The sequence below is a fragment of the Nematostella vectensis genome, chromosome 7 (assembly GCF_932526225.1).
Source record: "Nematostella vectensis chromosome 7, jaNemVect1.1, whole genome shotgun sequence".
Classification (NCBI taxonomy): domain Eukaryota; kingdom Metazoa; phylum Cnidaria; class Anthozoa; order Actiniaria; family Edwardsiidae; genus Nematostella; species Nematostella vectensis.
The window spans coordinates 7,872,771-7,898,624 of record NC_064040.1 but is presented as its reverse complement, the minus strand read 5'-3'; the positions used below and the strand labels follow the sequence as shown (position 1 = coordinate 7,898,624).

At 41.3% G+C, this 25,854-nt stretch overlaps 2 protein-coding genes, 2 long non-coding RNA genes and 1 other non-coding gene across 7 annotated transcripts; 3 read left to right on the top strand and 2 right to left on the bottom strand.

Annotated features, from left to right (window-relative positions):
- Positions 1 to 3,290: 3,290 nt before the first annotated feature.
- Positions 3,291 to 3,363, top strand: Trnak-cuu. The gene has a single exon. It is a non-coding gene; the product is annotated as a tRNA-Lys (tRNA).
- A 1,881-nt stretch (positions 3,364 to 5,244) lies between these two features.
- LOC5504464 lies at positions 5,245 to 6,479 on the bottom strand. Its single transcript, XR_007312213.1, has 2 exons — positions 5,716 to 6,479; positions 5,245 to 5,474 (listed from the first exon to the last, which is right to left on the bottom strand). It is a non-coding gene; the product is annotated as an uncharacterized LOC5504464 (long non-coding RNA).
- A 911-nt stretch (positions 6,480 to 7,390) lies between these two features.
- LOC5504465 (glutenin, high molecular weight subunit PW212) lies at positions 7,391 to 13,232 on the top strand. 3 transcript variants are annotated; one of them, XM_048730099.1, is made up of 6 exons: positions 7,391 to 7,544; positions 8,855 to 8,971; positions 9,512 to 9,637; positions 10,165 to 10,982; positions 11,028 to 11,577; positions 12,918 to 13,232. In XM_048730099.1, exons 2-5 carry the CDS (start codon positions 8,869 to 8,871, stop codon positions 11,574 to 11,576), a joined length of 1,596 nt encoding a protein of 531 aa, XP_048586056.1. In that variant the 5' UTR covers positions 7,391 to 7,544; positions 8,855 to 8,868; the 3' UTR covers position 11,577; positions 12,918 to 13,232. The 3 variants fall into 3 exon arrangements, with proteins under 3 accessions (XP_048586056.1, XP_048586054.1, XP_048586055.1); XM_048730097.1 differs by having other exon boundaries at positions 10,165 to 11,577; XM_048730098.1 differs by lacking the exon at positions 7,391 to 7,544 and adding an exon at positions 8,016 to 8,154 and having other exon boundaries at positions 10,165 to 11,577.
- A 590-nt stretch (positions 13,233 to 13,822) lies between these two features.
- On the bottom strand, positions 13,823 to 15,119 carry LOC116612151. Its single transcript, XR_004293802.2, has 2 exons — positions 14,364 to 15,119; positions 13,823 to 14,282 (listed from the first exon to the last, which is right to left on the bottom strand). It is a non-coding gene; the product is annotated as an uncharacterized LOC116612151 (long non-coding RNA).
- A 195-nt stretch (positions 15,120 to 15,314) lies between these two features.
- Positions 15,315 to 21,223, top strand: LOC5504446 (beta-2 adrenergic receptor). The gene is made up of 3 exons (XM_048730100.1): positions 15,315 to 15,997; positions 18,632 to 18,911; positions 20,015 to 21,223. Exons 1-3 carry the CDS (start codon positions 15,504 to 15,506, stop codon positions 20,270 to 20,272), a joined length of 1,032 nt encoding a protein of 343 aa, XP_048586057.1. The 5' UTR covers positions 15,315 to 15,503; the 3' UTR covers positions 20,273 to 21,223.
- The last annotated feature ends 4,631 nt before the right edge of the window (positions 21,224 to 25,854 follow it).

Sequence of the window (25,854 nt, the reverse complement as noted above, 5' to 3'; positions counted from 1 at the left end):
ACCCAGTTTTCTTGCGACGAGCCTGGGCCATAGGATTCCAATCCTAATTATAACGACTAGACCAGTTTATTGATTCATGCTGCCCCTGTGTCACATGACGGGACAATTTTTGCCCTCTTTGTAAGGGTTCCCGGATGATGAGCCCCCCTGGGGGAGGAGGTAATCGTTCTTCGCGTGCTCCAAACAGTAGTTCATGAGATCTGTGCTGGCACGTGACACTTTAATGCGCTTGATTTCCGCGTGACAGCGTAACACTTTCACGGTCTCTTGGAGAGCAGTCTTGTTTGTCGGCAATGAGTTCCCTCCTGAAGAAGACATTGCCTATTATCCTAAAAAAAAAGAAAATAGACATTGTACAATTGTTGTGTCTGTGAGGCCAGTTTTTTACTTGTTCTTGTTTTTGTAAATTGTCCTTATTTATTCATGTATGTGTGATTCTTATAATGAATATCCATACATATAACCTCCAAGAAGGGATTTTTTCTCTCCTCCAGTAATTCCTCCCTGAACTTGTGCAATATGTTGAATCTCAATGGAACGCAAGCGCAGGAGAACTGCTTGATTTTCGTGCGTTTGCGCGAATGTCCTTGTGTTTTACAGATTCTCGCTTTTGATGTCTTTGCGCATGAGTCTTACAACCAACCTTTAAGCTAAACTAAAAAAGGAAACGCCTATAAACTTGCTGGGTTTAAGTTGGATTCTGTACACGGGGTAACGTAGGTGAAACTCTTCTTTGTCTCGAATATAAATTCGAGACAAAATAGTTGAGGTCAAAAGGGCATTAATAAGAGAGGGGCTGTACAGGACCCGAAATGATCCCAGGACCCGAAACGATCCCAGGACCCGAAATGATCCCCAAAAGTACCCCAACTGATCCCGGGACCCGAAACGATCCCCAAGAGTCCCCGAAATGAACCCCAAGGAATTGCAGTAATGGACAAACAAAAGGAATGTGGAAGGATTGGCTTTCAGTTTTAAAAACATATAAAACATTTTAGCGTCATTTTTGTTACTATCCAGAAATTTGAATTAACTAAAACCATAGTATTAAGATTTTTATATACGACTGCGCGGGAAATACAGCTTTCGACAGCTTGGTTGAGTCAGCAATTGGGGTCAAATAAAAATGTGTTTTGGACTCTGTTTATGGGTTTACCGCCGGGGCAATGTAATAAATAGAAGTATTGTATTGGAATTTAAGGTCTTTAAGTCATATTATTTAGAAATAGATTCGCTGTCAACCCTTAATTATGCTTTAAGAATTGGAAGTGCTTTCTTCTGCTTTCCCTTTGTCCATTACCGCAATTCCGTGGGGTTGATTTCGGGGACTCCTCGGTATCGTTTCGGGTCCAGGGATCAGTTGGGGTACTTTTGGGGATCATTTCGGGTCCTGGGATCATTTCGGGTCCTGTACAGGGCTCTTTGGTATTACGCGCCCGCCATGTCAATAACAAACCCAACATGGTGCAAAAATACACCGCTATTTCCAAGAATACACCGCGTATCGCCTTCCCCTCACCTAGAAACCCATTCTTAATATATTTGCATTGCTTCGTTTCTATCAAATAAATAAACAAACAAACGTTAACAAAACAAGTTGTAGTTTGTTATGGTGGCTATAAAAACCAACATGGCTTTGGATTCAGCTTTGGATGGACATTTATACATTACCCATGAACGCCTGCGTGCTACGACACATGGATGCTCGAGTTAGAAAATACTGTATACACATATTTCATTTAACCCATTGACTCCTGGCTATTTTTTAGCTGAATTTACAAAAAAAAAAGACTGAAAACAGATACCTCCCCCCTATTCTGAGTTTTATACAGCCCGTCAAAGTCAAACACAGCTGCACCTAGTCAGCGGTATCCAAGCTTTCCAACAGTGCTTTGCGCTCCCCACTTTTAATCCCTCTTCGTTGTGCTGAAGCCAGCACAAGTTGAGGGTTGCTTGTATTTTTCATCAACTATCTGACTTTGGGGAGAGGAGTGTTCAGACTGGCCCTCCCCTCGTGAATTTCTTCCTGGATCTCCCAGAATGCTTTGCAATCCGTGATGGCATCAAAGTGGTTTTACAAGCCTTGTTTTGAGGCCATGGATTTGAACCTGGAGGATCAGAATAAAGGTATCTACTGTGTCTTGAGCTGTGTTTGCTGGTCTCTCTCCCTTGTGTGGTATTTTAAGCGTTTATTGAGAGGGGTGATTCAGCTTTTCTTTCCTTGTTCGATTAGAAATTTGTCAAAGAACCTGTGCTATTATTTCGCTAAAGAGTAGTTGCCAACACCTTGGTTGGATGCATATCTTCAAGACCATTTATCCCTTAGACTGATGCCTGAGTATCTTCATCTTGTTGTGTTTATTTTGCATTTATGAATTTTTTGGGTTGTGGGTACTTCTCAGAGCCGGTACAGGCCGGTTGAGGGGTCAATGTGTTAAGGTTGCACTCGAGGATCAATGTATCGCACCCGTAGTGCTTCCTGGGAAACGTATAAATGGCTGAATCTTGGTCTCTGAAGGGCGGGTGGTGGTATATAAACAAGAATGTTAAAGCTTTCCAAACCTATGTTTGTTTTTATTTACGCTTAATTTTATTTTTTATACCCATGAGGCACTGTAGGCAACCTTATTTGAAATAGGTGTATACATCCATTAGCACATGAAGCAAAGGAAGTAATAGGCCAATCAAAAGGAGCCACAATCTTCCGTTAGTCTACTACTATCACTACTACTACTTTACCTACTTGACAAAAACCACAGTCATCTTCTAGTCTACTACTACTACTTTTAAAAAAGTATTGAAATCTACATACTTTGCCAGCATTTGTTTTTAAGAGCAGTAATGGTTCTCAGCACTTTACAGACCAGTAACTAGAGGGAACGGGATGTGCGAATCGCACATTAATTCACCCTCACCATTAAGAAAGGCTTTTTCTGCAAAATTCTAACAGTTTTATTAGTGGATGAAGGGCTTGTAATGTACAACTTAGAAAAAAAAATATATATATATACAAGACGTTTTGCAGCTTCGATTTAAAACTTATTTAAATATTTTTGTTATTTATTTTTCCACCAATAATTCAAATGTCTCCTTGGAAGATTCGATGATCGGGGGTTCTATTGTCGCTTTTGTTGTATTTCGAAAATGACATTATTCGCCACAAAACCACAAATGCTATTCAAAGCAAATTTCGAGATGCCGGTTTAAAATGATGCTTTACTAGTAAACCAATATCAGTTATCTATGCTTTTGGTTCAAGTACAATTATCTACCTTTATAGCTTCGTGGATGCCCGGCTAGCTCAGTCGGTAGAGCATGGGACTCTTAATCCCAGGGTCGTGGGTTCGAGCCCCACGTTGGGCGTCTTTTTTTTATATACATATATATGATCGTCCTTGCATATCTTTTCTTCATAGTAATTCTAATAATCATATTTTACGGAATACATGAGAATTTACGTGTAATCCTGTCATTAGATAAAGTGCTGCTAGCAATATTTAACACAGGGGTACATTTATCAGTAATCATACTTCCGGCACAAGCGTTCCAAAGAGGTAAAATAAATCTGTCCCAGACGGTAATTTGTTTCGCGAAAAATTAGGTTTGTTTTTTATTCGTCTTTAAGTACTTTGTTATTTGTATATTATCCAAATTCTTCTCATTTTACTTTCAGAAACACGTACTAGCTTTTGCATAATTTAAAAAAAAAATCGAATATGCATTATGTCGTTTCCTCGGTGTTATCAAAGATAGCTTTTTGTGTCTTCTAGAATTATACATAATCTTGCTTGGTACTTCAGATAGCCTTTTCGTTATCGGCTAGCTGCAAAACGGATACACAAACTCTCAAACTAACGCACACCTTCTGAATCATTATAGAATATGAAAAAAAAAACTGTCTGGTGTATTCAACAATATTTAATTGAAGTTCCATACATAAAACTGATGTTTCCGTATGTCAGATTTAGACAAGCTACTCTCAAATGCTCTGAATACTGTTCGGAAAAGACCACTGATAGTGATCAAATTAGTTTAGGATGTCTCTCTTAAAATTTAAGGAGAAAGTGTAGAAAAAAAGTCGATAGAAGTGAATTATAATTGAGGCAAAAACCACGCACATGAAGATTTCTTTAGCCGGACGCCAAGAGAGCTGTTACTAGGTAATGAGTGTTAGTATCAAACATGACTATTTTGACGTCTTAAAAGCGTTCCAAGTAACATAACGCAAATCTACTTTTTTATCAAAAATATTCGCCGTTAGAGAGCTAAAGGATAGATTGCTTGACTTTACCTCTGAATGAAATATCCTTCAAAACATGAGCTTAGTATAGCTTCCTCGTACTATTATCTTAATTAAATTTTTTCAGTGGAAAAAGTTGAAAATATGATTTATGGTTGATTTATTTAAGTGAATGAAGCTTTATTCTCTCAGTCACAAATAACTAGAGGCTTTTTGCTCGTTATGTATCATTGGTTGTCTTAAAGGCGAATGCGGTGGGGCTTATCGATGTCGCCACGCACACTGACTACTTATCTACTTATTCGCAGCCACTAAGCTCTACTCTCTAAGCTCCATTTACAGTCAAATTTATTCCAAAATTGCTTTATTCAAATTCGAGCCTATACCATTTTTATCATGTCTTCAGAAATTTATATTTTCTCGAACTTGTAAATCAGAGAAACATTGTACAATTCTCAAATATAAATTATAGTCATTATGCTATTTTTAATAAAAAGTATTTTCCTTCCGTGTGCAGATGTTTCGGGTAAAAAAGATCCCATTGTGTGTTTCTTAATGGGATATTTAATATTCCACGATGTTATCCAAAGAATATGGCCTACAATCTTGGTATGAAAATAAAAAACGACAAGAAAAAATCCCTGTGGGATTATAACAATCGTGTAGATCTATTCTATTCAGAATTGTATTTCTGCCAATTATCTGCTTTATACCTCAGCCATACAAGAATATTCTAACAAATAATGCATCTGATGTAAAATAAAACATTTCTCTCAAGGCGGCATACAGAACTTGTCATATGAAGGAAAGGGGAACTTCTTTTAATAGGCCGAGAGGTGTTGTGTATGTTATGATAAGAAGACCCTAATGACAAAATCCAGTGATGAACAAATACCAACCTCGAAATCTACAAAAACAACTCAAAATTAGATAATATTAATTCAAAATGTGAATTAAAATGTAAACTTACTCGTCATAACTGTTACCTTAAATTTTCTTTTTTGGGAGATATCACCAGGTTTTTGTAGTTCTTTTATCGCCCTCGTCTGACACCAAATTCCAGCTCAAGATGTAATCGCAATTGCTTGAAGCAAGAATTACCCTTTAACGAAGAATCTGCGCTCGTCCGGTCTTGACTCGCTTCAGGCAGTTTTCCACTTTCCTCTGTACCACAACCCAGCTCTATAGCTCTTGCTAAGGTCCGCCGCCAACTCGCTGTCAGCCTCCCAAGAACCTATCATGTTGGGAAAAAAATATATAGAATGTTAATACATGTTGAAATCGTGTCTAAAATACGTTAATGAAACTGTCGAGAGTTTTATTAGACAGTTTTTCACGTCTTTTCAGGTTCAAACAATGGAATTCCTCCTAACCTATGCTTTCGTTGGACAGTTCTATAAGTACAAATGGTATTCAACTGAAGGAGATGTTATGCATTAGTGACGAAATTCCTCAAATTTATCAGTAAAGATTACCTAAATCGTACTTGGTTATTCCCTCATCACCACAACACCACCAAATGCTTTAGTGTTGATGACTAAACAGTAAGCTTCTCTCCTTTTCCTAAGATAGCTCAGCGTAGCGCATGGTATGTCATGCCACGCATCTTCTCAACTCCGCAGTCTCGTTTCGATGTCATGAATATATATGGGATATTTTCATCAACAAGCGCTATATACTGACTGATATGAAAGACCCAATTGAACTCTCACATTTCCCATCCCTCGTTTAATTTCGCGTTCGGTTTTATTAAAAAACGACCCGTTCATCACACCCCGCTATGCTTTTCACCTTTTTACGGTTCAGCAGGATTCTATTCTTTGGAAAATACATGTTTCCTACTGACTGGGAGTAAATTTGTATTTTTTGGTTGTTGATTTTAAGGCAGGTGCTCGATGCCATTATTAGCATATGAAAGAACGCTGACCATGGATTCTTTATGCACGTCTGATCTGTTGTTGTTCTATAAATAATTACTTATGAGGGTTCACCTGTTTAACCCTTCCAAAAACTAATTCCGTGTTTTTGACCAAATCTCCGCTCACATTGAAAGGCATTGTACGAAAAGAGATGAATGTTTCAAAATAAGCATGTAGAACATAGACATGAATGGCAAGTCAAAATCTAGGTATTAGTAAAGCTCATCATTTATATATTTATAAGTTTTGACTAGAAATTACACCTTTAATTGATTCTGTGCCGATAATAGAAAACAAGAGACAACAATGAGGTGTGATGTGATCAAAACGTGGAATTTTCAGATGACATGAAACTGAAAGAAACAAGTTACTTGGGAAACACTTTCTGTTTTTAAAAATTTAGAACGGCCTGCTCTGAATGCGTAGCTCTTTCAGCCGCTTCTCAAAGCTAGTATGTTTACTTCTTGTAAAATGTACTTTGTTGTTTTTAAATGAATAAAATATTGTATAAATATTAATTTCAAGGTCTTCTTTCAAAGGGCTTTGAAATCATACTCTCGACCAGTCTGCCCGCGGTTTGTCATTCCACAGCCCTCGGGGGGCCATAAAAATCACCATGAACAACCAAAAAGCATATTTTTTCTCGTCTGTTAGTTGTTCTAAAAATATTTATTTGATGTTTTGGCTCTGTTATACCGAGTATTTATCACAGCGCATATATTATAGCTAAATTAGCTGCACCGGAGCGTTCTGGGTAAGTAAGCACAAGAGAAAAATGTGCCTTGGACTGGGTTGTTGGCGTCACCAAGCCTCCCGTCCGCGCGCCACAGGAATCCCAGTTTCAGAATCCTCATTTTCTGGCTACAAACTCGAGAGGCTGTATGATACTAGGTGTAACGACCTTGGGGAAAAGAATTTCGGTTATTCAAAATCTTATGACACTCTCGTGAAAGTCGTGGAGGATTGTTCCCTTGTGTTTTGTGACGCGCTTCAGTCGATTGAATGAACCTTTTGCCATTTCTTTTTATCGAAGAGCGGAAAACTCGCACGATTCTAGAGGTTTTAAAGAGAAAGATAAAAATAAAAAGTTGCGTGCGGCACAAATTCTGGACGAGGGGGGGAGGGGAGCAGAAACAACAATGTTTTTTATGCTGCCTTGTGACGCGTTTTACATGACTGAGTTTATTCCTTTGTTTTTCCTTTGTTTAAGGTGACGCGCTTCAATCGATCGAGTTTCCCTTGTGTTTCACTTGACGTGCTTGCACAGGTAGTAGTATATCTGCAGATTTCATGAATAATTCACGTGCGCGTTTTCAGATCGCTTGTCAGAGAGCGCGCTGGAGGACCAACAACACTTACAGGTTCACAGGGCTTGGGTTTTCTTGGTAAGTACAGGGTCGTCCCGCTGTTTCTATTCTAAGTTAAGAAATACCGAGGTCAATATCCCAATGCTTAATCTTGTCACTAGAGTATATATTTTTTTATTCACCTTTTTATGTCTCCCAAATACGACTCGTGTCCTCGTGTCTAAAATAATTTTACAGTATTTTATTCCTTGATTTTATCGCCATTTATAAATTCTGAGATAATACAGAGACTGTTGTTTAGTCTCTGTATCTGATTTTATTTTTTTATTTGTATAACAATTTTCAATCGAGAAATTTCCCTTATTTTTTTTTCAGTTTGCATTCTTTCGAACTAACGTACTAATATTTTCCGACCGAAAGAGCGGCCAAAATACCTTAGCGCATTTATTATTTTTTGTATTGCAAAAATAAAAACAAACTTCTTATAAAGGAATGAGTTCAGTTGTAGAAAAAAGGGATTATATTATTTTTTTCGTTTTGCAAAAAAAATGCAAATATCGCATGACATCAATTCCACCTGCTATAAGTCCAGGGTAAATGAGGTCAAATGACCCCTAACAATCCCGTGTTACTGACAAACTTAGTGACAGACGGTACAACAACTCACTCATACCACCAAGGAAAATAGGTTTGTAATTTGATATATTTTAGTGTGATTTTAAATTGTTTACTTTGATTTTCATTTTTCCTTCTGTTCCTGGTATTGGCGTAAAACAAAAGTTTAAAGACTGAAAAGTTTGTAAACTGAGATAATTTATTGTTTTGCTATCAAACTCAATTTTTCTGTTGCTGCTTTATTTCTTCTCGTAATTATGAAGAACAATTATTCAAATGCTGTAGCAACAACATAGTTTATTTTCAATCTGGGTGTTTGCATGATGAATTGTTTGTGTGAATGGGTTTACCACCCGTGCCGACGGTTACAGGAGACAAACCATGTTTTTCATGTTTATGGTCCACACTATAAAACAATCATTTTTTTAAATAGATTACACAAACAAATCAAATAATGTACATAATTCCACTATTAGGAAACTCGGGCGGAAATTATATTTTTCTTGTACTCTACTTTGGCTTAATGACGACGCCATTTTTTTCTAAACCTTTTGATGACGTTTGTAGGATGGGTTCCCTTCGTATACCTTGCCAAACGTCCAACCGTACCTGTGGTCTTCGATATGCTTAACTCTATTATCTTGAGATCCCATTTTAGACGATTACCTGTCACTCCATCAACCGACTCCACCCTCTAGATCAATGACCCCCCTTTTTTGTCTGCTCATATATATCACGTTTTCTGCTCACCGTCTCTTTTCTTCACATTTCAGGTAAGAATAACGAGATGAAGGGTCAAGTTCTGGGGGCGCTAGCCCTTCTTGTCATTGCGGCAATCGCTGAGGCCAAATCCATCAAGCCTATTAAGAAAAAGGGCGGTTTTATTAAAGGTATTCCTCACTCTTCCTCTATCACGTTTGACAAGTACAACTTTCAAGGACATGTGCGGATACTCAAGGGAGCTCCCTTTAAGCTGCCAAATAAACAAAGAGCTGGATCCTGGAGCATTTTATGTGACCAGTTAGGGACCTCCCAACCGCCCAACCAGCCCCAGCTTAAATTTTGCTTGAGACTATACAGTACACGAGAGCCTTAAATGATGGCAGGTTTTTTTCTCTGAAACCATCTCACACGATGCAAGACACGATGGTTTCAGACAAGATGCCTGAAACCATGCTCTAAGTTATTTACGGTAACGATTCACCCATATTGTTTTACAAAACCAACAACATTTTGATCAGATTATGCCTCAATTGTTTTATAAAAATGTATATACATTTGTGAAAAGCTCATTGTATACACTTTTGAAAATTACCAGTTGTTCAGCCACATCGTATGATATCCACTGAAGCAACGCACCTGCCCTTGTAGCACTTCATTTGTCCTCTCATGAGAATAATAAGAACGCCTGTTTTGTTGTCGTTCCGTAGCACTTCTCCCAAAGTGTCTAGATGACGATCCGGTGTATTGTAAGAAGTATAGCAAGAAATACTGCACGCTCAGTCCCACCAAGATGTCCAAGAAGTGCAAGGCTTCCTGCAAGATGTGCGCTTTAGGTCAGAAAACTTTATAACAATAAAACCCTATTAATAAAAAGACCTTTAGGACCCAAAAGCTGTCCCATTGAAAGGAATGTCCTTACTAAGTGGGTAAGGATTTACTGAAATTAAAGGGACTATTAGGGGGACTTTATTGTATAATAGGTGCCCTTATTTAGCAGTTCTCCTTAGAGCAGAGTTCGACTGTATCTTACCCAGTGTACCCCCTATCAGCCATTTGCTTGAAAGCGTCACTTTGCTATGAAGATCCTCCACAAGGTACACAGGTCAGGTCACGTCAGCTTAATGGAAAAAAAACCTGGGGGACTGTAAATCCCTCGTCCACTTGTTAACAAGATGTCACATCTCTAATTGCCCTTGTTAACTGGATGGACTTAAAAGAACCACTAGAAAGCTGGCTTATATGACTAATTTCGGTGAAAATGTTCACACACTCTCTGCGCTCATGCTTGGATCAGTTTAGCCTGATAACGATCGTCCTTAGTTAATACAGTATTAAATTGTTCATTCTGTTTGTTTCTCAGGCTCTTTCGAGATGGATGACGACAGTAGATGCTCCACTTACGAGAAGCACGGCTTCTGTGAGAACCAAAACCACGTGCTTTGGATGATCCCTCACTGTGCCTTCACGTGCCGCAGCGCCATCAAGGCCATGAAGGCGCATGGTAAGAGACTGTCCGATCTGGGCAGGCCGCGTCCTCGTCCACCTATGGTTACCGCCCAGCAGCCAGGTTTGGGTGGTCAGCAGCCAGGTATGGGAGGTCAGCAGCAAGGTATGGGAGGTCAGCAGCAAGGTATGGGAGGTCAGCAGCAAGGTATGGGAGGTCAGCAAGGGTACGGTATGGGAGGACAGCAAGGTTACGGTATGGGAGGACAGCAAGGTTACGGTATGGGAGGACAGCAAGGGTACGGTATGGGAGGACAGCAAGGGTACGGTATGCAACAGCAAGGAATGGGAGGAATGCAAGGAATGCAACAACCAGGTATGCAACAACCAATGCCTCCCATGATGGGTGGACAAGGATGCGCCCAACCCCCCTGCGGCGGCCAGATGATGCCCCCTCCCATGCCTCAGCAGCAGCCTTGCCAGCCAAGTCAACCAGGATGCTTCGAACAAGCGATCATCATCCCTCCAGCCATGCCACAACAACAGTCTTGTCAACAGCCACCTTGCCCTCCACCAATGCCTCCAATGCCACCACCACAACAGCAACCTTGCATGCAACAGCCTTGCCCTCCACCAATGCCTCCACCTCAACAGCAACCTTGCATGCAACAGCCTTGCCCTCCACCAATGCCTCCAATGCCACCACCACAACAGCAACCTTGCATGCAACAGCCTTGCCCTCCACCGATGCCACAACAGCAACCTTGCATGCAACAGCCTTGCCCTCCTGGTACGGATATGATGGGTGGAATGCCACCAATGGAGATGGGTGGAATGCCACCAATGGAGATGGGTGGAATGGCACCAATGGGAATGGGCGGAATGCCACCCATGGGACAAAGTCCTTTCGGACAACAGCAGCAACAATTTGGACAACAGGGACAACAGCCATTCGGACAGCCACCCACTGGACCCCAGTTTGGCCCCATTCCTGAAAATGCCAACCCCAAGCCAGCCAAAGGGGGCAAGGAGGCGAAGGGCGGAAAAGAGACAAATAATAAGCAAGAAGGTTCACATGCTCCTCACGGACCCTCCATGACCGCTCAACAGCCCGGACAACAGCCCGGACAACAACAGCAGCAGGCTGGACAGCAGATGCCTTTCGGACAACAACCACAATTGGGACAGCAGCCATTCCAACAGGCCCCACCTCAGACTAATTATGTGATTCAGCACGCAGAGCCCGGTACTGAAGGCCCTGCCCCATTCATGAGAAAGCAAGAGATCGCAAACAGGAGGAACAGGCTTATGATGGCTTCACGTGGATAAGGTATGAGTGGGGCTGATAGGAAAACGGTAATGAATGAAACGATAGTTGTGGTAGTGAGAAATGTGCCATACTGCTCCTTGCTGTAGCTAAAAACAATGACGATGGTGGTGTCTATTGTCTATTGGTTATGGATGATAAAGATGATTGTGAAAATGAAAATGATGATGATTATGGTCGTGTTGATGATGTTAGTCATGGTGTCATCGTAACGAAGACTGATGATGATGATGATGGTGGTGGTGGTGATGGTGATGGTGATGGTGATGGTGATGGTGATGGTGATGGTGATGATGATGGTGATGGTGATGGTGATGGTGATGGTGATGGTGATGGTGATGGTGATGGTGATGGTGATGGTGGTGGTGATGGTGGTGGTGATGGTGGTGGTGATGGTGATGGTGATGGTGATGGTGATGGTGATGGTGATGGTGATGGTGATGGTGATGGTGATGGTGATGGTGATGGTGATGGTGATGGTGATGGTGATGGTGATGGTGATGGTGATGGTGATGGTGATGGTGATGGTGATGGTGATGGTGATGGTGATGGTGATGGTGATGGTGATGGTGATGGTGATGGTGATGGTGATGGTGATGGTGATGGTGATGGTGATGGTGATGGTGATGGTGATGGTGATGGTGATGGTGATGGTGATGGTGATGGTGATGGTGATGGTGATGGTGATGGTGATGGTGATGGTGATGGTGATGGTGATGGTGATGGTGATGGTGATGGTGATGGTGATGGTGATGGTGATGGTGATGGTGATGGTGATGGTGATGGTGATGGTGATGGTGATGGTGATGGTGATGGTGATGGTGATGGTGATGGTGATGGTGATGGTGATGGTGATGGTGATGGTGATGGTGATGGTGATGGTGATGGTGATGGTGATGGTGATGGTGATGGTGATGGTGATGGTGATGGTGATGGTGATGGTGATGGTAATGGTGATGGTGATGGTGAAAATGATGATGAAATGATGATGATTATGGTCGTGATGATGTTAGCCATGACGTGACGAAGAATGATGATGATGACTTTGGTTATGGATACTGCTGCTGACGATTATGATAATGGTGATGAAAATCATGATGATGACATGGCAGTGATTATAATGATAAGGAGAAGGGGGAGGTAGACGATACTAATAAGGTTTAATGTGGTTGTGATGCTGATGAGGTCAATGATGATAACGATGATGATTAGTTGCAATGTAGTGGTGATTATCACAGTTATAATTTTGACATTGCTGTAATACTCATCCATAACATCACAGAAGTAGAGAAGAACAGGGTACGTGATCATGTTGTAACAAATTGTTTAATTGTTTTTTTTAGATCGACGGTTTTAGATTGGAATAATACAAAGGAATGTTTGTGAATACCAGGATCCGAGATCAGACACAATGAATCATCGACCCTGTGACGCAAACTTTGCTACACACAGCATCGCATATAAATACGAATAGTCATCGCATAGTTTATGTGAAGTAAATATTTTTATATGATATCTCAATTCTTTGAGAGTTGGATAGCATTGTCGTTGATGGACGCTTATATCTAAGTATTTCAAAAATTTCGTGAACGCCTATGTAAATATTAAGGATCCTTGTAAATTTCAGTGCAACAATAAACTTAGCGATAGAACTGTGATGGGATCCACTTCTATGTTGTACCACTTTATGCAACTTAAATCAAACGAGATTGTTCTCAGCTTTTAACATTTAAATGTGCTGTCGCTTTCTCACGACTTGCAGTAGGGTCATGGACGGCCTCTATAGGTTCAGCCTGGGACGAAAATTACCTGTTACAAGCGCGTACACAGGGGGGGGGGGATGCGCCCCCCCCTTGCAAGCCAAAAAGTGGGTCATTTTTTATTAAGAAATGTTCAAATACTATGCTTTTTCATTATGATACCTGTGGCTGTGCACCCCACTTCAGCCAATCCTGTGTACCTACCTGTGTTAAGTTTTATTAATTCCCTCAGTTCAAAAATGGTGCTTCCAGAGTCGAAATGGCGAAAGCAGGGGATGCAGATTGGGGCTCAGGCACCCTCCCCCCATCTTTTGGTCAGTACACTACAAGTGACACTCATAGTACGTTACTATGGTGACCCAGGGAGTGCAAAACAAGCTTGTCGCTAGAAAAAATCAGGCAATAAAAAAATATGTTACCCCTAATCAAATGGTCGGTCCCTAATCCGGCCTGGTACGTAACAAGGCAAAAATCCATTACTAAGTGACTGTTATATATGGCATTTCTTTTAATACCTTAATGTACAGATCGCCTATCAGTTTTAGTCTAGTCTGTCTTGTGTTGTTACCGTCAGTATGGGCCCAATACTTCAATTCTTATCTAATGCTCTCTCGACCCAAGTCTGGGCTGGGTTATACGTGGCGCGCAAAGGACCACAGAAAGGCGTGAGATTCGAGCTCTTGTGACGGTCCATCATGCATTGCGTTTGCATTGTCCTGCTTCTCACTGTCCGTGAACCTTTGCGCGCCCTCTTTTTTTCTTTCTCCGCACACGATCACGACCGGGAACGAGTCAGTATCTAATGTGTAGAGCAAGTGGTACCCAGGCTTTCCTGCCATCGTGACTTGACGAATAAAGTGGAATTACTTTTACAATGAAAACTTCCGTTTATTCTAATTCTCGTATATTGAACTTGGCTCATCTTATATTCGGTGGGTGCCACGTTTTCTAAAGAAATCAATTAACACAATTTGTATGTTTGCTTTCGAGTGGAAATACATTTGTCTAATTTTGAAAGATATGTCTCACCTTTAAAAGGTTACCAAGCAACCATAGTTGAAAGTCTTGCTGGGACCTCCCGATAAGATTTCAAAGTCTAGCAAAAAAAAGTAACTTTACTAAGAGAAAGTGCTTATTTTTTTGTGCGGAACCACACTCCTAATTAATTAGCTTTGTGCTCATTTACATTCCTTAGAAGTTAATAACGAAAGAGATGACTATGCTAAACATAAATTGATTCATTATCCCTTAGCAAACAACGTGATTGTACAATGAATACCACTCTGAAGTCCAACAAATGGTGGACATGGTTGTCACTCAAGAGTGGTATTATCGCCCGTTTATCGCATACGTATCACTCACAGCACGCCCTCACGGTGTCTGATGGTGCGCCAGAAACACCATGCATCGCGCCAGCTACTTCATTAAAACTCCGAGCGTGCGAGATGCCAAGATAACCCTTCTCACTGTGGCATCTTTGACGAGCGCTATTTGTATTGAAGTAATTACATCCCATTTAGAAAAACCAAGATGAAATCTCGGGGTGAATTCATTTAGATTAAAGAACATCTCCAAAGAAAGACAAGAGATGAAATCTCGGAGTGAATTCATTTAGATTAAGCATAAACAACTTAAAAGAAAGACAAGATTTCAGTCAACTGTCAGATTAGAGTCGAAAACAAAAATCCCCAACATGGAAAAAGTACATTAGTCTCGACATTTTTCTCTCTTTTTGCCATTTCGTGCTGTTAAAGTCATGCATTTTACCGACGTTCCGTTGCGCTCTAATTCTAATGGGTCTAAGGTGTTATCGGATCTAGTCTCTCTAGCTCGACCATGTGCCATATACAGCCGCAAGGCGCTCCTGAGAGCATGGTGGCAGCGAAGGGAGGTCAAATTTCCTGCGCGAACAAAAGGAGATGTCGTGTTGAACCGCTATTCAAGAGGCAGGTGGAAAGCTAAGCCCGAAGATCGGATTACACTTGTTGCGGGGCGAGCTTTTATTTATGCTGAATACATTCTAATTCCGTCCAAGCTTTGGAGCGAACTCACTTAAAAATTCGACTGCTTTTAAGACTTCTTCGCGAGCGCGATTGACGGTAGCGCCTTACCCTTTACTTGATATTCATTCCTAGGAACTTTTAATAAGAACTCTGTCTAGTCTACACCATGGATGAGTCCGGGCACCCGTCATTACTCAAGTACGAGCGCGAACTCGCCACACGGACCGTGAGCTTATCAACCTTCGAATCCGTCTTGTGCTCAATCTTTATTCTGGCTGCTCTCTCGGGAAACTCCCTCGTCCTTTGGATCGTCTACAAGAACCGCAATCTTCGTACTATTCCAAACCAATTCGTGATCTCTTTGGCACTGGCGGACATACTTATGGCGGCAATCTGCGCCCCTCCTTGCCTCTCCATACTCATAGCGGGTACTCGTACCTTCGGTAGCTTCGTTTGCCAGCTTCAAGGTTTCGCTATAGCTGCACTCGCCTGCGTCTCGTTGCTGACGATGACTCTTGTCGCCATCAATAGGTATTTCCTGATCGTGCGCCCACAGACGTACCAGTGGTTATTCACGCCAAGGAAGACGAAGGCGATGATTGTGATGATCTGGTTGTTGTCGTGTACGGAGCCGCTACCTTACCTGCTATCTGGCCACAGGTGAGTCCATAAACTTCGATATTACGACCACCTTGTCTCGCTATAAGCCGCTACCTTCCCTGCTATTCGACCACAGGTGAGTCCCTTAACCTCCTTATTACAACCACCTTGTCTCGCTATGAGATGAGTCCATGAACCTCTGTATTACGACTATTTAAAGTCATTGCCTCGCTATAAGCCGCACTCTTACCTGCTATCCGGCCACAGGGGAGATCTAGTCCATTCTGGTTCGCGGGAAAGAGTGCCCGTCGAGCGCAAAGAGAGTCAAGGTTTTAGCCCCCGTATAAACTACCATTAGAATTTTTTTCTGCTTAAGAATAGCGCGGAATCAATCAAACAAAACAGCAGTAGAACTGAATATAAGTTCCATTGGCTACTACGCGCAATTTTTAAATTAAATTTAATTAGGATTTGAATTTTGGATGGGCATATGAAGAAACCTTCCCTGCTAGCAGATGCCTATTTTCTCTGTATTTTACAGAGAAAAGAGGCCTCTGCTAGCAGGGAAGAAGAAACCTTGTTTGCTTTTTCTATCTTTTAAATTGACAAAAGTATGTCGTAATCATTGGATTGCTCTTCCAATTCGAAGTCATATACTTTATAGTTAGTTCTTGCTAAGGATGGTTTCGTTGGAAGAATTGTATTGATCTGTCATGTATAACTCTGCCAACTGAGTTGCTATAATTCGATTTCCCCTCGAGGACACGTTCTTGTTTTTGACACCTTTCGGTGAGTTTTCGTGAGAGCGTGGCATAGTCATAACATGTCACCTTTTTGATTCCCTTAGGAAAATAACCACATGCTTGAAACTTGTCACTTGTGCACGTAAACGTTGAATTATTAGAAATAACTGGTGCTTTCTATAAATAAATACTACCCGTTCTCGGTTAGCCTAATACCATTTTCCCCGACCGAAACAAAAGAGTCCCGTTTCCCAATTTCAGTACATTTAATGAAAATTATTTATGTCTTTTTTTATTAATGTCCGCCAAATACCTCGAGCTAGGAATCTCGATTCAGGCATTGCGACCTGTCTGCGTGTTATGACAAAATGGCAGGGATAATGGCGATAATGTATGATATTTATTAAATTCGGGGTTGTTCTTAGAATTCATGCTATAGCGCTGATTAAGACAGGACAATTCAGTCGTATGCGACCTGCCTACGACATTTCTTAGCCCTGAATTACGCACTACGATTTTCGTAGTCGAGCATCGTAGCGGTGTAGTGGGCTGATTTCCACTCTACGACTCGAGATGTAGAGGTGTCGCGGGCAAATTGCATTCGACTAAATCGTGCTGTCTACTTGTGTCTAGAACAGCCTTTAGCGATATTGCTTAAGCGCTGCTATTTCTTATCTTTTGTGGAGAACTAATAGAAAAGGTTTTACTGTATAAACCACAACTAGCAATTAGCTGATAAGACCGATAACGTACACTTCTGACTCTTCTATTCTGGTCAAAAACAAGCAATTTGAACCAATCAGATTTTGTCTCCCTTTTGCTATCCCTTCCCTATATAAATTTTTCTTCTATAAAAGCAGCTGGAACCTCTAAATTTGTAACGCCTGACGTGTGATACAAGATATATTTTTCCTTGTTCTGAATGTGTTTTTTTTAAATATCATGCATCATTAGGATTGAATCAGGGTACAGATTCCACCGTCGTTATATTAGCCTGGCTATATATTTGACTTTGTAGCTGTTTACTCAAATCGCTTTTATTGTATAAGGCACATAGATCTTATTTTTGTGTGTGCGTTTGTCCTCTAATAGCTGTACAGGTGATGTCACAACGAGACGAAGTCGGGGACGGGGACTGATAATTTCCCAGGCCAAAGACCTATTAAATGAGCGCCGGCCACGGGCCCTGGGCCTTTTACCAGATCATAGGGTTCCCTTGGAATTTTAGCGTGATATAAATGCGAGGCTTTCGCAAGTGTAAATTGTTTGCATCCTTCTTGCAGTATTTTACTGAATTTAAAGCCCTTTTAGCCTGGATATTGAACTCTAAGCTTTATCGTAAAACAAGCAAAAGCTTGTCGTGGCGTTCCAGCCTCGTTTTCGATTTTAAATTACATAGAATGTTCTATTATCTTAAAGACTTTCTATATCATGTCGATGCAATACATATCGTATGTCGATGCAATACATATCGTATGTCGTTACAATACCTATCGTATGTTGGAGCAATGTCTATCGTATGTCGGTACAATGCCTTTCGGATGTCGGTACAATACCTATCGTATCTCGGTACAATACCTATCGTACGTTGGTACAATACCTATCGTATTTCGGTGTAATACCTATCGTATGTCGATACAATACCTATCCTATGTCAGTACAATACATATCGTATGTCGGTGCAATACATATCGTATGTCGTTACAATACCTATCGTATGTTGGAGCAATGTCTATCGTATGTCGGTACAATGCCTTTCGGATGTCGGTACAATACCTATCGCATGTCGGTACGATACCTATCGTATGTCGGTACAATACCTATCGTATGTTGGTGCAATACCTATCGTATGTCGGTACAAAACCTATCGTATGTTGTACAATACCTATCGTATGTCGGCACAACCTACCGTATGTCGGTACAATACCTATCGTATGTCGTTTTTCTCTAGGTACGAGTACCATGCGGGCAAGGTGTTCTGCTTCCAAGTCCTCGAGGTCGACTTCTACACGTTGCTAGGTTACGTCTACGTCGCGCTTCCCGTGGTGGTTCTGACGTCATGTTATTACGTCGTGTTCAAGATATTACGTCAGCATCAAGAGAGGATTCGCAGCCTGAGAAAGTCAAACCGTAGCTCCACCCACCGTGTGTCAGTAGAAGACATCAATGTCACGCGCACGCTTTTCATCACAGTCTGCGGGTTCCTCATCTGCTGGTTGCCCATCAGTATTGTAAGTGATTATGATGATAATGGTGATGGTGATGGTGGTGGTGATGGTGATGGTGATGGTGATGGTGATGGTGATGGTGATGGTGATGGTGATGGTGATGGTGATGGTGATGGTGGTGGTGATGGTGGTGGTGATGGTGATGGTGATGGTGATGGTGATGGTGATGGTGATGGTGATGGTGATGATAATGGTGATGGTGATGGTGATGGTGATGGTGATGGTGATGGTGATGGTGATGATAATGGTGATGGTGATGGTGATGATAATGGTGATGGTGATGGTGATGGTGAAAATGGTGATAATGGTGATGGTGATGGTGATGGTGAAAATGGTGATAATGGTGATGGTGAAAATGGTGGCAATGGTGATGGTGATGGTGATGGTGATGATAATGGTGATGGTGATGGTGATGGTGATGGTGATGGTGATGGTGATGGTGATGGTGATGGTGATGGTGATGGTGATGGTGATGGTGATGGTGATGATAATGGTGATGGTGATGGTGATGGTGAAAATGGTGATAATGGTGATGGTGATGGTGATGGTGATGGTGAAAATGGTGATAATGGTGATGGTGAAAATGGTGGCAATGGTGATGGTGATGGTGATGGTGATGGTGATGGTGATGGTGATGGTGATGGTGATGGTGATGGTGATGGTGATGGTGATGGTGATGGTGATGGTGATGGTGATGGTGATGGTGATGGTGATGGTGGTGGTGATGGTGATGGTGATGGTGATGGTGATGGTGATGGTGATGGTGATGGTGATGGTGGTGGTGATGGTGATGGTGATGGTGATGGTGATGGTGGTGGTGATGGTGATGGTGATGGTGATGGTGATGGTGATGGTGATGGTGATGGTGATGGTGATGGTGATGGTGATGGTGATGGTGATGGTGATGGTGGTGGTGATGGTGATGATAATGGTGATGGTGATGACTGATTATGAAATGGTCTAACTTTCTGTACCGGGTTTACTTCATCGGTTTCGGTCAGGGATAGGGTTATATGTTAGCTAACAAGTCAATCATTCTTTTACAGGTGGACTTTCGTTCAGGGATAGGCCTCTGTGTTAGCTAAAAGGTCCATCTTTCTTTTCAGGTGGACTTTATCGGTTTCGGTCAGGGGAGCTGGCTGCTTCCTCGCCAAGTCTACCTCATGTACACCTTCCTCGGTCAGCTCAGCACGACTATCAACCCTGTCATCTACGGCGTGATGAACAAGACGTTCCGTGACGAATACAAGAGAATGCTGTGCAGCTTGTCGTGTTGGTGTGGGTGTGGTCGGCGAGGGGAGGCGTCATTTGAATCGGATGACTCCCAGCACGACACTAGACTGAGTCGGTGCTCTATCATCTAGTCCTCATCATCTAGCTAGGATTTGCCGGGTTGAGAGGGGAGGGGAGGGGCGAGGGGAGAGGAGAGGAAGCGTCCCTGGAATCGGATCACTCCCAGCACGAAACTAGACTGAGTCGGTGCTCTATCATCTAGTTCTCGCCGATATAGATGACCAGGCCAGGGGCGTAGCCAGGATTTTTCCTTTGAAGGAGGTGGCAAAGGGATTTCTCAAGAAAATTCGTTTCGAACTTTAATCTTTAATCTTTAATTGACTTTGCCCACGGAGAAAAAAAAATACACATACATAATACGTTATACATGAGAAACAGAACATAAATACATACAATAACGAAAGGGCAGGGTATCCGCCACAGCTAGGCCAATTACGGCGGACCCGACGTGACGTGACGACTAAGACGTAATAGGTTTATTAGATCAGAAAAGGAAGCGGCCCCCTTGGGTACCCCCCCCCCCCCCCTGGCTACGCCCCTACAGGTGTACTGCCAGGGTTTGCAGGGGTGAGAGGGGGGTGTAGGCGCGGGAAGGAGCGTGGATTACTTTAGAAAGAAAGTTGAGAGGGAAAGTTGAATAGAAATGCAGTTTAAAAACACACTACACCTTCATCTGCTGTAAACCTTCAAAAATTAAATAAAAAAGCTGATAGTTTATTACTGAAGATTGTGCACAAATCCAAAGATACCGTTTGATTGGTACTACACTTCTTATTACGGACAAAAAACAGCTTTAAGGTACATACCGATACAAAAGTAAGAAAAATGTTTTTTAAGGCAAGAAGTTAATGGGGTTAAAATAAGATTTCCCCCTGATTTCGAAAATTGTCCGTATTAATTACTTACGCATGCTAATTGCTAATATTAATATTTCGTGTATCTTATGTTTTCGCGCTATCGTTAAAGTTATACTATCTTGTAGCCTTTGAGAAAATGTCATTTAATAAACATTTTGTATGATAGCTAAATATTCTTGTTTTCTACTCTGTTCTTTCTCTCCTTTTGTTTCCTCTTCTTTTTTGCTCTTCTTTTTGCTCTCTTCTTGATATTTGTCCCCCTTGATATTTTTCCCCCCATATACCATGCTTAGAATAGTAACAGGTTTGCGTTTTTTACTCTTACTCCCAGGAGGAAGGGTTATCAAGCTGTTGTTTTGGTGAACGCGGGTTAAAACAGTGAGCCTGTGCTCTGCTCTGCACTTCACTTTATTCCTTTAGAATTCTTCATTGCTCTAGGGAGTTCCTTTATCTTATTACCAATATTGAATTATAATAGTAGACGTTATAATTGTATTGCAATAAATACAAATTAAGATATCCAAAAAGGAATGAGCAAGGTTGAGCAATGAATGTGGTGGACGTGACCGAAAAACTGAGAACAGGGTTTAGCAAAGGGGAGCAGGGGTGATATCTCTAATGTGTATTTAATCAATACAGATATAACGTTTACTACGATATTCAATATTGATAATAGGATGAAGAAACTCCCGCGAAGATCGAACACAAGCTCACCGTTTAACCGGTAAACTCTCCAAGATGGCGGTCGAGTCTACGGGCCCACCATCTCATTTGCTGGCCGTACGAAGGCGTCGCACCGATTCCTTCTGACTACGAATGCTCTATATGTCAGTTAATCCTATGCAAACCACTGCAAATCTCTAAATGCGGACACAGATTCTGTTCGGAATTCCTGAGTCCTGTTTTGAGGTAAATACTCTGTGCTTTTGTGCTTTGTTGTGCTGTTGTTGAGAATGCTGCAATTCTACTACAGACTCTTTTAACTTTGGATAAAGTATTTTTAGTTTTTTTTGCCGCTGAAAAAGATACGATACTGATAATCGATTGCAAAATTAAATTAGATCGTTAATGGAAGAGTCAAGATTGCATTGCATGTATCAAAATCGTTGGCTGCGTTATTTTTGTTATACAAAATCTTGGTTTCAAAATTTCGTAGTTGAAAAACGACGTCACGCCTCGATGCAGCTCTCCCCAGCCCCACTTGCCTCACAGCCAACCAGAGGAACCCCAATCAGATTGCAAATGCGTTTTGTATTGAATTATTTGTTGGATCACGTCGGTTTTTTACTTCATGCTCGTTCTAAAAGGATAGACATTAATCCTTCTGTTCCAGCCTTTTGTTTTATGTTTATTCTTTTATTTTGATTTACATCTATTTTATTTATCATGTTTTTATAGCCAAAAGCCACCGCAATGCCCCCTGGGATGGGATGAAAAGGTAAGAGAGAGAGGGGGGGTGTCAGAAAATCATAAAATCAAATGAGATAACAGTTTTATATACACTGGCGGCCCGTGAGTATAAAGCTTAATTTAAAATAAATATAAACAGATAAAGAGAGTGAATAATCCCTGAAAAAATCCCTGGAATTTATCAAAATGGAAGGGAGATTCGCCGTTTAATAATTAAGTTAAAGATAAATCAAGCAATGAACTTTGGAGAAGAGTTCCAACAAGCAGTCCAAAATGCACCCATTTTATATACGCGTGACGTCATCAATCCTTCGTTGCCTTTGTTATCGAGCCGATACCAAAACACATAATCATGCATGTGCGAAAAACATATCAAGAATATTTAGCCAAAAATTGTCGATTTTCCCAGACGCGGTCACTTCAATATAAAGGAAACTAATATATTCCTTATTTGGAAAACCATAACGATTCTTGTCATTTAGGGCTGCAGTACCGCAGGTGCTTCGCAGACTTTGTGAATTGTATTCAGAAGAGAAAAACAGTGACTGTGACCATCTTTAGTCAATGGAGAAAGCCTCTAAAAAGAAGCTAAAATTTCTCGGTACCAGACCCCTAAAACGACATCGGTTTCTTCATATGAAGGCAGAAAACGCCAGCAAAAACGAAATAAGAAATTTACGTTAGATTGCATGATTCGAATAAGGCTTACACGGGCTATAGGATAGTTTCACTCCAAAATGATGTCTAACGTCTTGCTAGTGTTAAATAAAGCACGCCCTCGTACCTAAACTGGCTACGTTACCTCTACCATGGTGGGGAAGGGAAAAAATCGCCGACAGGGGCTGTCGCGCGCTATATAAGAAAGCAGTGAAGGAGGAGGTAGGGGCGGAATCTTTAAATCGTGTATATAAACAGCAATATCACGTATTTCCTCTGGAAATACTAAACTAAAGATTCTCTTTAACATAGGTTTGGCACCGACTAGGTACAGCGGTTATTAACTTCGACGGGATGTAATATGCTCAAAATAGGTGGGGAAGATCTGTTCTCCGTCTGCTGTTTTTTTTTTGTTGTAAATTTAGTCAAGGGTCAACAGGTTTAAGATACTTTATTAATGCTTCAGAAAAACAATATTCTTAAATATCCTAATATGACCTTACAGTCATTATTCGATGTTTTGCGCGTTTATAGGCCCACATTGACATCGGCAATGACATCGGCAATGTGTCAGCGGCATCCAATCGTGTGTCCAAAAGCATGTGCAGCAGAACCGATCCCAAGGGAGGAAGTAAGGGGATAATTGTCACGCTGAGATCGGAAATTTGTGACAACAATATGGATTTAGCTTTATTTTAAAGGTGGTCCATGTTTAACGTTTTTTTAGATTTTTCAAGAAATGGCCGACCTTTCACTTCACGCGAAATGACGGAATTGTTTTAAGAGCAGGGCTAGCTCATGCCATATAGACCAAAAACAGCTGACCTCGTTATACAGATTGACGCCCATATAAGGGATGATTGCCCAATTGTGGAGGTGGAAGTAATGTTGGATGCAAATACACGGTAAGTCACAGGTCGATATGAATTTCTGTTGCATTTCGTTTCATTAGATAAGCAAAATATTTTTTTACTCGTGAAATGTCGCGTGAGAGCGTAGTTGCTTCAAAACATTTGATGCGCGCGCATTTCATAAGGGGAAACCAAAGTGGGTCTGAAGTCTGCGCCACGCGTTCACATTCAAAAGAAAAGTGTATTAGCTGGAGGATTCCTGAAGAGTTCCAGCATGATAACAATATGTACGATACGTGACTAAGTGAAGGCGACAGGTTATTCAAGAGACATAGAATATGCGTTAATCTCTTCCCAGCGTCGTCAAAAAACTTAAGTATATGGATCCGTAAACACCACCGACATTACCGGTTTCTTGTCGAGCACTTTCCAATATGTTTCCGATGTCAGTCTAATTGTCCCAATTTTTTTTTTTACCAATTTAAAGTTTGAAGATATAACATATTTAATGTTTTTTTTCTCAGGTAGCCTGTATTTCTACCACTACAAAAAGACCCTAAAAAAGGCCCTAAAAAGAAAGTGTTATCCGAAAGAAATTGTGCTAAACTTAAATGTATCTTCGTCTGGATCGCGATTGCGGTGTGTAATTCCTTCGTCCCGTTTTTTTAGGTAACGTTTTGTCTCTAGAAATTAATAACTTAGAGATAATCAATATGGAAAAATAAATCTAGAAACCAACCATGCATTGTCCAAATGTCGCCGTATTCTTTTTATTTCAGCTGTCTCTAGGCGCGCCATTACTTATTATACTTATTATTAAGAACCGATCAGCACAGAGTCCACCAATCCTAGTGTTGTCTTATATGTTGGAAAAGGGGTGTGAAGTAGTTGGCTAGCACTCCCTTTGTCGAGGAGGTGACAGAAAAACCGGCTTGACGGTGTCTTTTCTCTCTTTCTCAGACCAAGCGGTCTCTAAATGACCGCGCACATGAAGGCGGAAGTGAACACGCACTTTGATCTAACAAACTGGAGTCTATCGACACTGCGCATGTTCAACACAGAGCTCACAACGAGGCTCTAGACTTCCGTCAAGCACATCCGGGACATTAAAGACCGCATTGAGACACTGGAGCGTGCGCCCGCAAGACACGGAGGGAGATACCTCTGGATGATCCCTGAATTCACCACGAGCCTCACCAACACCAGGAAGGGGCCACACCTCATCTCAATAGCGACCTTTTTTGGACCGGTCGCTATTGTTACAAGCTTAAACTGTGTCTGGCTCTAAACGGTGATGGGATCGCCACAAATGAGTTCATCTTAGTGTACATCTTCATCTCTAAAGGGAAATTCGACGCGCTGTTGCGGTAGCCATTCAAGCAAAGAATCAGGTTTCATTAGCAGTCAGACGACTATGACCACCGCCATTCTGTCCGAGATTACACCGGACATCACTTTGGACGGCTATATAGCCGTCCGAAGAATGAGCGGAATCCTGGGGTGGGGAAATGGAAGTTCGCGTCCCATTATCAGGTCTTTAATAACGGTTTCGTGAAGGAAGACACGATGTTTCACAAATGTGAAGTTGAACCGTTTGACATTCTGTCACGAATGCCTAAATGATGCATTCACAGATAAGCTGTAGTGTCTCAAACAGGCTTGTCTATTTCGTAAGAAAACTTTCTTTTCTTTTTCCATGACATTTAAATAAGCCCGTTTTATTTCTAAAGTTTTTTATCGTGTAAATTTTACTAAAATGTAGTCCGTATCTTACCGTAATTGTGTCATTTTATAAGTATGCCAACAGTCAAAGTTGTCTGTACCCCTTGTTATTTATTAATTTGTTTGATTGTGCTTTTCGCTTTGTAATTGCTAGAC